Genomic DNA, 12,338 nt, shown 5'->3' on the forward strand with positions numbered 1-12,338 from the left:
CTGACCTTCGCCGCCACCCATGTGGCTGCGCACCCGACCCCAGCGGTTCCTCCCACAGGTGGTGAGCCCATGGGATGGTGATGGTAATACCATCACTCCGCCAAAACCTTGCAAGCTGACAATCACACAAATCCCTTTAGTAGAGATAATGGCAGCAGTTAAGTCACTGATTTACAAAAAAAACTTTTACAAGACATTCACTGGAAGAAAAATAAGGAAAGAAGATCTCTGACCGGACCAACCTGATTTACAAATCCAGCAGCAGGCTAGTGACCGAGGACAAAGCTACACCCGGGGCTTCACCAGGTGCTTCACCCGCTCTTGTTATGCGAAGCTAAGTTGGCTAGCTGGATGTAGTATTGGCGATGCCTTTTTTATTTTAAATTGTCGGTACTGAGGTTTTGTGGACAACAATGGGTGGCACAATTATGACATAACACTTTTTAGTAAGTGTCATTTTGTTTTCATGATAAGTTCTGGTTATTGTTAGGGTTAGGGTTAAGGTTAGGGTTCATGCGTCATGACAGTGTCATGTGTTCATGACAGTGTCATTTCACTCTTCTGTAGAAAACTTCAAGTAAAGTGTAACCAAAAAGTGGGTAACCCTTTTTTTCAACGTTTCTGTCGCTTTTTTCAAGGTTTTTGTTTTTATTTTACGTTTTTTTTCCCCTTTACCAATGGATTCACCACTAACACCAACTTCATAGTTTTACGCTTAGTTTTTGGAAATCATGACCAGTAAACCTCATTTGTGTGAAACTAAACCTATTTTTTTAGTTGAAAGCTGCAATTATGAATTATTTTGACTAATAGTTCAAATCAGATTACACATGTTGAGAGAATCACAGACTGGTATAGTATGTCAAAGTTTAGTCAGGGTACTGTCATGAATGTTTTTTCATTTTTTCCCCAAATGCTATAAAATTGAATAAAACATACCACAAATAAAATGAAAGTAGTTAAGTGATCATTAATAAAAAGAGTTAATTAAAGAGTGTTTCTATGGAATCATTTGTGTAATTTTTGTGCAATTTGGTTGAAAGAAACCCAATTCTGATATGGAAACTTTGAAAACAGGTCAAATTTGACCCGAGGACAAAATGAGTGTTAAAAGGACTGAGTCTGAATCGTTTGAAGACGACTTTATATGAATGATTCCCCTGACGTCTAAACCAGCGTACAGCAGCTAACAACAGATCAACAAACGATTCTGGCGTTGCGATCCACAAACATTAGATGAAGAAAAAAAAATACAGATCAAAACTGAGTGGATGTTGTTTTATTATCAATACATCTTATCATTAAACATTTAATATCTTTCACACACACACACACACACACACACACACACATACACACAAAATCAACAAAAGATCATCGAAGGTGAAATGTGTTATTCTTCCATTCCTATACTGCCTCTTCTTTTTATTTGGGTTGTATCTGGGTCCCCCCCCCCTTTACTTCCAGCGACCGCCCACCTTGCCTTTGCCATGGATCTTTTTACTGTTAGAGGAAAAGAGGAGGAACGTAGGAACAGATGTAACAGGTATTGAAGTTTATCTGCAGTTTAACATATTATACAGTATATTTTGTGTAAAAGTAACTATACTCACAATTTCTGAGCATGTTGGATTCTGTTCAGCAGCACGGTGATCTGGAGGAAGCAAATAGCAGGAATTTTAGGTAATAGGAAAAGAATTATAACCATTATGTAAGGAATCTGAACTACTGATCATTTTCATAATCAATAATTACATTAATATGTCAGAATAAAAGTTATCTTCATTATAAAAAAAATCCCAGAGGCAACATTTTTTCTTGATATATTACTTACTGCAATATAGACCCCAGTTTTTCTTTTTTACAATTGCTAAATTACATTTCTGAGTTCACTTTGTCAAAGTTCTTCACAGTTATATTTACCGACATGCAGCTCAGCACAACAGTTACTCTAACATATAAAATGCAACCAAAACATCAGGATCATCTGTCAGCAGTGTCTCTGTCAGGAGGAGATTGTCTCCTGACAGAGACACGTTTGTCCCTCATGATATTATGACCTAACAAAGTTAGTGTCTAGTGTCTATGACATGTCTTATTTATTCATATAGCATAAACCAAGATTCCACTACAACAAAAAGAGGTGCACTTCTTTGTTGCAACATACTTAAATAAAGCTTTTTCTTTTTGCCATTTTTGCAGAAAGTTGTTCCAAGTGTGCAAAAAGAAAGTAAAGTGATTCCAGTAATGCAATACAAAAGCTATTCTAGATACTATAGATAGATAGACAAATAGATGGATAGATAGACAGACAGTACATGATATAGTATAGGACAGCCACGGACATATAGATGATACAATAAAAGATGACACAATAAAACATGACTTAGCAAGTACCAGCAGTACCTCATATTTCTGGTGCTTCATGTACTCCATGAAGTCAAACTTGTCAGATTCCAGCTGGTAGATCCAATTCCACATCTCCTGAGCCCGTTGCCTTGGAAACACAAAGATCAAATTAAGAACCATACTTTACCACCTACTTTATTTCTATGATTCTGACCTGATTCTGACACTGCAGTGCTATGCCGTTCATCCCAGCTGAGAGAACCTCCCAGTGTGTCGAGTTCTAACGGAGCACTCTGTGTTGTTGAACTGTAACAGTCTATGAGGCTATGACTCAGGATGCTATGACTCGAGTGGCCATGACGTCAACCTCGCCTGTAACTTCTATGATCTCGGCCAAAAATTCCATCTATCTCCACCCAAGCAAAAATAGTTCACCAAAATGTGTTTTCTAAGAACATTTTCTGCGGAGATATCAGCTGCTAAATTCATTTTAAATAGGCAATGATCAGTTTTCAACATTTTCAGGAGTTTTGAGAGGAGGCAAATCATGCTAGACCCCATGATCTGCATTAAGTAGCCTGAATCATAACTTTATGCAAATGAGGATCAATTCGCTGCCCTGTCTCTGGAAACTTGTTGAGATGCTTACCCCAATGCATTCTCTGGCTGCTTCCATAGACAATGAATGGGAAGCATGGAAGTGCGGCTACCTGTGGACACGTACTGTGCCTCGAAAGCGTGACCGTGAATGATCGGTATGAGAGTTTTGCAATTCTGTACACTGTATCGGGAAGCTGTAACAGGAAACATTAACACTGTTTTCCAGCGCATTCATAAAGTTGAACCAGACACACAAAAACAAACCTGACAGGCATACTGGTCTACGGGCAATGGGAGAAAAGTCTCTAAAAACCTGCATATACACGTCAATTTTGGTGGGAAAAGGGTATGAGTTAGCTTGCAGAGACACAAACTGTTTAATCCATTCCTTACACCTTTGATCTTGAGTTTTTGATTTTGAAAGGGAAAAAAGAAACCACCATTCAAACTCCTTAGATACTCAGTATCACTCTAACTACAACCCCATTCATGAGGCTACATGCAGAGAAATCCAAAGCTCACTTGAGCGCATCCTCCCTCAAATTATCGATGTCTAGCGACTTTCTTCTCTCGGACAGAGTCTTCTTCTTGATCTCTCTGCCTGTCAGACGCTTTCCCCTCCTCGTCTCGGCCTGGGATGGGAAGACACACAGTGCACAGTCAACATCTTCATCATTATCATCATCATCATCATCATCACCATCATCCTCATCATCATCATAATCAGGGTTATCATGATCTCTACTGAGAATAACAGCAGACCTTGGCCAAGAAGCTTCCAAAGTTGGCTCCAATGCCAGACAGCACTTTCTTCTTCTTGATGTCATCATCAGCCTTCTTCTTGGCTTCCTCTTCCTCTTTTCTGTGACGTTCCTCCTTAAAAAGGATTGACAAAAACTTGAAAAAAATTGCTAAGTGTTACGTCTGATTATAAAAAAGTTGTTGTGTAAAGATTTACACCTTCTTCATGTGAATCTCTCTCTATTAACATCTATTAAAACGTTTCTCTGTTCTGTGGGTGTTCTGCTACCACTTACCAGCTACCAGCTACGTTAACTTCCATATATGGTAATATGCTCACCGTGTTTCCACGGTGCTGATTTAAGATTTGATGAAAGTAGCTCTCAATAAGACACATGTGGCGCTCATGTACGGATGCTCTCCTAGGCTTGGCTCTTTGAGTCCGATGAGTACGCCACTTTAGATTGTAGAAAGAAGTGGATTTGTTTATATTGTTCCGGGGTGTTTCTTGATTTCAGAGATGCTGAACATCATTGATCAGGGGCTGTGTGGGGGGGCTGGCTTCTGAGACTCCAACCCCCAATGTTTTCTCAAAAGCCTGAAATCTTTAAGGGTTTTAAAATAGCTTCAACTTTGTGTCATTTCCCCTCCGTCTCTCCGACTGGAGCGGCAAATGGAGCGAAACTTCTATTACTGGGGAAATATTGAAATTCATTCTGTGAACTCTACTCTGGCCGGTAAAGTGTAACAAAAATATATGTAGCCTAACAATTTTTGCCTCTCTTTAGGTGGCAGATTAAAAATGAGTCAACATTGTATGTGTTCTAGTTTAGAATGATGAAGACAGTTGGTAAACAATATAAACTGGATGTAGTGGTTCAAGATCATTTCATGAAAGGGACCAGGCTGGGGCCACATGTTATATTAACATGTCACATGTGATATATTAATGGGGCCACATGTGACATGTTAATATAACATGTGGCCCCATTAATATATCACAACCCAATATATTAGGCACAAGTGTCACTAACCACCAACCCTCAATAGGTTTGGTTCTACAAAAGACTACCAATATACGTATTGACCCAAACAATAAATGACACGAGAATACTAAGTGCTATAGGGGCAAAATGCAGTTTTGACAATTTCTTTGCTTTTTGCTAGCAGGTTGCTCTATAGAGTCCCCCCCACCTGCAGCTTCAAAATACATATTTGGCAGCTCCAACGTTGACTTGTGTCTGACTCGCTCGGTCAGTCTGCCGTTTCCTCTTTCTCTGTTCCTCCGACAATGCTTTCCTAGCTTTCTGCTTCTTTTCTTGCCAGCTCATTGATGAAATACTCCCTTGCTACCTTGTTGTTATAGCTAGCTTTCTGAATGGGGGCATGTGTGCAGTGCCGTTAAGCAATTTGTTACTTTGCGAGACCTGATATAATGTATGGGTGGATTTTCTGCTTACAGGCGCTAGGAGGAAGCGGGACAACCACAATCCAACTCGAAAAAAGCTTAAATTAAGCTACAAAAACGACATAGTTCTCCTTTAACCTACGTTTGATCTATTACTGCACATATTACCCCCTCTTTGGGAAGAGCATCGGGACTCTGAAGCAAGAAAAGTTAACACTGTTTTCCAGCGCGTTCGGAAAGTTAAAGACGACACACAATAAAACAAAACTGACAGGCACACTCGTCTACTCGTCGTCGTAGGCTTTACAGGATAATAACCCCCCCCCCCCCCCCCCCCCCCCCCCCCCCCCCCCCCCCTCCCCCCCTGAGTTATATCATGTTGTACCTGAAAGGGAGAGTTTATGCTGTGTTGAAGCTTTTTACATTTGATAAATTAACTGTTGTTTAACATATGAGATACAATTTGAGGCCGTTTACAGCCTATATGGGTGGACTGGGTGATTTATTTGTACATTTTTGTGTGAGTATGAACGCGTGTGTGTGTATGAGTGTGTGTGTGTGTGTGTGTGTGTGTGTGTGTGTGTGTGTGTGTGTGTGTGTGTGTTTGTGTGTTACCGCAATCTTGTTCTGTCTGTCCTTCTCCTTCTCTGCTCTGACCCTCAGGATCTCAGCTTTCTCAGACCGACGACGCTCCTGATGGAAAAGCAGAGCAAACAAGCCATTAAACGCTTGATGCAGTTTATTAAACATGAAACAGCATTGGGATAAAAAGTACATTAAATCATTCATTAATTACAAAGGGGACTTTTGTATGTCTCTATTTTTTTTATGACTTATTCAAAGATTATTGACAAATATGTAATTAATTACTCAGCAACATCTATCCTTCACATTGATGTGGGGAGGCAGTAGCAGAAGAAGTATTAGAAGTATATTAGAACTACTCTATTATAAGTAAAAAATGTGCATTTAATATCCTTCCAAGTTAAAAGTACATAAGTGTTATCTTCCAAATGTTTTGCAGTACAAATGGCATCTGTGACTGATGTACTATTATATATGACATTAGTATCCCCTACATAGGGGCTGGGCCACTCCTAAGTGTTGGTAAATAAATCTGGGGGTTGTGAGACAATTAATGGGTTAGAAAAAAAAAAAAAAGGTTTCTGCAAATCAATGATTTTTATCATTAATTTTTTTTTTTTACCGACTTCTCTAGTCAGTTACTTCAATGGAACCATCTAAGAAGAGTTTGTATTTGGTGGAACTTCTAATGCAAACAACGCATTGTATTTACAAACTTATGATGGTTTTAATATCTAATAGCGTTAGCTTTAAAGCACAGCAATTAGTAACTACAGTTGTCTGATAAATGTACAGTACATTCAATTTTTCTCTCTAATACGTTTTAAGAAAGTAGAAATATAAAGACGTAAAAAATGGAGACACTTAAGTAAAGTTCCTCAAATTTTATTAAATGTACATAGCAACTTTGTACCACTGCTGTGGCGATAAATGCATACATGATATGTGATGCAGTAAAACCATGTTTTCCTATTGCTCAGTCTGTATTGACAACATATTCCTTTGTATTGGCGTTTTAAACTCCAGTGGGTTTTGAGGACTCTGGTTACCTGGTCCTCAGATCTCCGCAGGGTAAATCCAGACAGCTAGCTAGACTATCTGTCCAGTCGGAGTTTCATGCTGCTCTACTAAAACAACCTTTGAACGTACACATGTTCCAGCAAAACCAGTTCCTCTCTGGGGCTATTTTGCAGAGGCACCTCTGCACGTTCCGACGCTTAGCACTGCCCAGGACAATTATGATGGGTTTAAAAATATGCCAATAAACCAGAGCACGAGAATCCCAGAATGCTATGTGGACTAGCAAGACCCTCCTACGCAGCCCTGTGGAGGAAGGTCTGGCAATGCGATACTACCTATTGCTGGACAATCTCTGATTCCACTGAATCGTGTGTCTAGAGCCCCATTCATGTTTCAACATTAGCCAGACAGAGTCTTAGTGTATCACAGTGAACTTACGATTCGTTCCTTGAGGCTGATAAGTTCTTCCTCATCTTTCTTCCTCTGATCAAAGTGGACGTCGATCAGAGTATGCAGCTCCAGTAAGTCCTTCTCCATACGCTTTCTGTGGATGTCCTGGTGGAGAAGGGAGTTTTTATTTCTATTATCTCCATATAACTCACTAGATATGGTTAAAATAAAATGGATTTTATATACAGTATATGTATATTCCCCCCCAGGTCTGGGCCCAAATTGTTTACAATGTCTAGCTCCGCCCCTGGTCGGGACTTGAACCGGCGTCCTTCAGTTCCTAAGCCAAGTCCCCACAAACTGACCTAATGCAGCCCAAGGGTGGTTAACAGCTGTGGTTCCCATTAAATACAGATGCAAAGTCAAAAAACAAAGAAAATAAAAGGGATTTGGTTTGATCCACATTTCAGAACTCACATCAAAATCCACCCTGTCCCCCTCAGGAATCTTTGGAGGGGCAAGTTGAGGCACCATAGGTCTGTTGAAATAAAGGAAGCAGAAAAACGACAGTTTTAACAGCTTTTTTTTTTTTAAAGCTCAAAAATGGATTGAGGAACTATTACACAATTGAAAAAATGACCATGCAAACACCATAAAATATGAACATACTTGGGTTTGGGGCGCTCCTCTGTTGATGAAAGAGAGAAAGACAAGCCAAAATTATTGATTTTATTTTTGAACAAAACCGTTTCCCCCAATTATGCGGAAGGAGAATTAGAAAATCTGAAAGTTGTTAATAAAGTTATTAATGTGACTGAAAACAAAACAAGCATGGGACTGAGAAAAAAAAGGCAATATAGCCGTTTTTATTAGTTCTAACAAAACAAAAGCGCAAGGACATCATTTTTATACACACTTTGCTTTCCAGATGAGGAAAATAAAACACATTACTTTTTTTGACCACATCACAATTTTAAATTTTTTCTTAAAAATGAAGGCTGATTATAGTAGGTTTTCCTTGCCCTTTATGTCTTGTTTTGAATGCATGTGTGAATGAATGAAGGTAAATAGGTACATATTTGTAATTATTTAGGAGAGCAAATTACTCCATAAACAGAGTTTCTGCAGGTTTCAACAAGTCAAATTTAATACTTTTTAAGACCTTTTTAAGACCATAATGAATAAAATTCGCGACCTTTAACACGACATCAGCCCTAAATTCAGGTTTTTTTTAGCCAAGTATCACTAAATGTATATTTTCATACACCTTCCTATAGCCAAAACATAAAATCCCTTTTATGTGTGTGGTTTAATCCAATAACACATGCCAATAACACAAAAGCAAAAAATTGATTTTAAGAACTGGCATTAGAGGTAGTGTTGCATGGACGTTGGAAAATTAAGACCTGTTTAAAATTATTAGATGACCTACAACACTTACTTCAGCAAATAAAATACTTTTTAAGGCTTCAAATTTAGATTTTGAAATTTTAGACTTTTAAAAACTTTTTAAGACCCCGGGGAAACCCTGATAAAGTAAAGCCCATGTCCATTGGCTGTAGATAATTTCAATATGTTGGATAATTAACCTGAGGTACATAAAAAGCGACCAACATGGGGCTGAGCAAAATGAGACGAGAGGTATGAGACGGGAGGACATGAGATGTGAGCAGGCCATGAGACGGGAGGGCTTAGCCCATCTGGGCGGTCTCTAGGCTGCAGCCACACACTCTGCTGAAAAAAATAATTGTATTAATTAGCATGATTGCCGTACTACTTAGTTCAAAAACATCCAAAACACCAAAGTATGAAGACATAGCGGACCAGACGTGAGCTTTTATTTTGAAAGTCCGAGTTTGTGAGCTTTTATTTGAAATGTCAAAACTTGGGGACGGCCCAACCAGGAGGGCATGAGACGAGGTGCTAGAGACGGGAGGTCTCCACGCTGCAGCCATACACTATTGTGACCATTTCTCACCTTCCTCCTGGGCATCTTGATCTGATGGAGCAACTACATGAAGACAGAATGAAAGATGGAAGGAGGGTAACAAAAACAACACATGGAGCACCAAAGGAGTCATTAATAATGGGTGAAAAGTACACATGAGGAAAGCAAGGGAATAGAAAAGGTAGAAGATAACACAAGAGAGGATGGGATGAGGAAAGGAAGTATGGAAGAAACAAAGGAAAAACAGGTATACAGGTGAAAATGAAAAAGTTAGAAGATAAGTTGAGAGGGGAATTAAAATTCAGAATTAAGAAATGAAGACGTAAAGAACCAAAGGAAGAGAGGAGGCAACTCACACACACGGTGATCGAGAGGCAAAAATTAAAAGAATGGAAAAACAAGTCAGAGATAAGGGTTGGGGGGGGCATGAAGAGATTGGAAGGGAGGAGGAAGTGTGGAATGATTGAAAGATGTCCCAAGTTACTATCTGGTTCTACATAGGCAGCACGCTTAAAAAAAAGGTTAGATATTTTGGAAAATTTGCAGATTCGCTTTCTTGCCCTAAATTAGATTAAAAGATTGATACTTCTGAGATTGGTATCGATCTCCTCATCTTACTCTCAGCAAGAAAGTAAATATTTCCAACAATGTTAAACTATTTCTTTAAAACTAACATTTCCCGTAAAGCATTGAGAGCCACAGCCTTCACTGGCTCTAATATGCACCACCCACTGTGGCTGTAGGGAAATGTAGTTTTGTGGAACATTCTGTGAACATTCCTTATAACTTAATGCACATATGGATTATGGAGTACATGCACAAACAGGCCAAGTGGTCCAGCTTTGAGTTTGGAGCTCTGGCTTCATGCCTTAAGCTGTCAGATATTTGGGGCTTACTTTTGATTGCAACATGACATTTGACAAGCAGATCAGTAGTGCTGTTAGAATGAGCTTTTTCCAGCTTTGTCTCCTGATAAAGTTAAGCCTTTCCTTAACAGGCATGATCTAGAAAAGGTGGTTCATGCTTTTATTTGTTAGGTTGGATTACTGTAATTCTCTTTTGTTGGTCTGAATCAGCTGTCCATCTGACATCTTCAACTTCAACAGCAAAATGCTGCTGCTCGCGTTTTAACAAATATATAGACGTGCACCTATCACTCCTGTTCTCTACACCCTGCATTGGCTCCCTGTGTATTTTAGAATTGATTTTAAGATTGTATTGTTTGTTTTCAAAGCCTTAAATGGCCTGGCCCCTGAGTATTTGTTGGAGATTTTAACCCTGCGTCAGCACAGCCAACCAAATCAACCGGTTTAAGAAGTCCCACTGTCCAGGTGTACATGGTGGGGTGATCTGCCCCGAGACTCTGGAACAAGTTGCCCCCTGGAATTCAGATGATTGAAGATGTAGCTCTTTTTAGGTCCAAATTTAAAACTTATTTGTTGTCATTTGTTTTAATAACTAGTAGTGGTGTAACAATTTCTCTCTCCTGTTTCTAAATAACCTCTTCTGATTGTACTGTTTTCTATGTTTCATTTTTCTTATTGTATGATACGTAGTTTTACTCTTGTATTCTGATGCTAAGCACTTTGGATAGCTGCTGGTTATTGTAAGGGGCTATATAAATACATGGTGAATGATTGATTCAGTGTTCACTCTTAGCTTTGTTTTGGTCTTTACCATTCCTGAGAAAAATGTACACCACTATATTCGACAAATAGTGAAGATAGAGTGAACTCTATCAGTTGCTAAGTATTATTTGTAATGATTGTTTGGACATTTTTAAGGCTTTTTTTGACATGACAGCTGAAGACAGGAAGGGGAGAGAGAGGGAAGCTGAATCTGAATCAAACCCGCAGCTGCTGTGGTACGGACTCAGCCTCTGTTTTTATCCTCCCATGTGGTACTGTATGAGTCATGACAACTTATTTCACCATTTACAGTTGCTATTAAAATACAATGCAGAAAAAATATCTACATAGTTTCATCCTCATCGCTCTACGTTTGATTCATTCAAATCCGGTATTCTACATCATCTTCTAGATACAACTTTCCAATGCATTGGGTCTAGTCCTAAATTATGTCAAATGGTGTCAGTGTATGTGAGGAATGGGCATGCTTGTCACCCTACCTTGGTACTCATGGTGCTCTGATGGCCCGTACCAGCACAGTGGCCCAACCAGCCAATGAGAAAGCAGGATAGAGGGGAAGTTGTTGGTCAGATTTATTACAGCATCACCCACAACGCACCAAGTTACACTGGGTTTCCACAGGCAGCTTTTTTCAACTGCAACTCTGCTGTCTTGGTCACTCACAGCGAATTCCAAGCGGAAGTTTGTCATCACAACATGATGCACGTTAGGCTAAGAATTTGTTGTTGGTGTTGATACGTTTCTATCAGTTTCTATCCGGCCTTACACAAACCATGTGGTAAATTTTCTACTCCAGTTGCTCACTTTGCCACTTAAAAAGTTGAGTTTAGTTTAGTTTAACTAACGTCATATATTGTAAACTACCAGCTAGTTGTCATTGCTACAATGCTAAAGTTACTACAATGCTACCACTAGAACAAATACATGTACAAAAGCTCAAAAGGAAAACCAATTGCCTGGGCAACCCTCTGCGAAGCTAGCTATTAGCATCCATGTAGTCATACAGAGACATATCATAAAGTAAGCTATATATAGGAACATCACATTGTTTTAATTTGCAAGGGATTTTAAATATAGTATATGTGTTTACACCAGGGAAAATATCAGATGTGCAGTCGCGAGTCTGCCCTCTCATTGGTCACTGCTCTGCAGAAGTTGACTCATGGTACATGTCCATATACACGTTGTTTTCCCAGATGGGACCGTCCGGCTTCCCAACATTGCATGCTGATGGGCTTGCCACCAGCAACTGTTGGTTTCTCTTCACTGACCACTGACAAGCAAAGAAAACAGGCTACACCTGCCTACAACCGCGATGGCTGCACCTGATTGGTCGAATCGAGATCGAGAGAGCGGGGAACACTTTCGCCGTCAGCAGTCATGCCGTTCACTAAGCTTTTCTGTTATTTCAGCTGCCAGAGAAAACTCAGTGTTAGGAAAAAGTGAGGGAACAATTGCTTGGCTGTTTGAGAGCTTTTTTAAAACAAGGAAAGACATGTATCTCTTGTAAAAAAAATGTATCACATTCTCAAACCTTTGAATCGTCTTTTCAACACATTTGAACAAACTGCACTCACCGGCCACTTTATTAGGTACACCTGTCCAACTGCTCGTTAACACTTAATTTCTAAGTAGCCAATCACATGGC

The 12,338-nt window shown here is 39.4% G+C and overlaps 1 protein-coding gene across 4 annotated transcripts in view; it reads right to left on the minus strand.

The window, feature by feature from the left end:
- Window positions 1–1,448: 1,448 nt before the first annotated feature.
- tnnt1 (troponin T type 1 (skeletal, slow)) overlaps window positions 1,449–12,338 on the minus strand; it is a 17,478-nt gene continuing 6,588 nt past the window's right edge. The window contains exons 5-15 of one of the 4 annotated variants that reach the window (XM_034893726.1): window positions 11,170–11,187; window positions 9,072–9,104; window positions 7,763–7,781; window positions 7,571–7,631; window positions 7,142–7,258; window positions 5,714–5,791; window positions 3,712–3,825; window positions 3,472–3,581; window positions 2,407–2,497; window positions 1,614–1,654; window positions 1,449–1,503 (exon numbers count right to left, since the gene is read on the minus strand). In XM_034893726.1, the coding sequence (XP_034749617.1) occupies window positions 1,458–1,503; window positions 1,614–1,654; window positions 2,407–2,497; window positions 3,472–3,581; window positions 3,712–3,825; window positions 5,714–5,791; window positions 7,142–7,258; window positions 7,571–7,631; window positions 7,763–7,781; window positions 9,072–9,104; window positions 11,170–11,187 (728 nt within the window). In that variant the 3' untranslated portion in view covers window positions 1,449–1,457. Of the gene's footprint in view, window positions 1,504–1,613; window positions 1,655–2,406; window positions 2,498–3,471; window positions 3,582–3,711; window positions 3,826–5,713; window positions 5,792–7,141; window positions 7,259–7,570; window positions 7,632–7,762; window positions 7,782–9,071; window positions 9,105–11,169; window positions 11,200–12,338 lie in introns of all 4 variants that reach the window. The other 3 variants (XM_034893725.1, XM_034893728.1, XM_034893727.1) reach the window with 3 other exon arrangements.

Source organism: Etheostoma cragini, chromosome 15 (genome assembly GCF_013103735.1).
Source record: "Etheostoma cragini isolate CJK2018 chromosome 15, CSU_Ecrag_1.0, whole genome shotgun sequence".
Lineage (NCBI taxonomy): Eukaryota > Metazoa > Chordata > Actinopteri > Perciformes > Percidae > Etheostoma > Etheostoma cragini.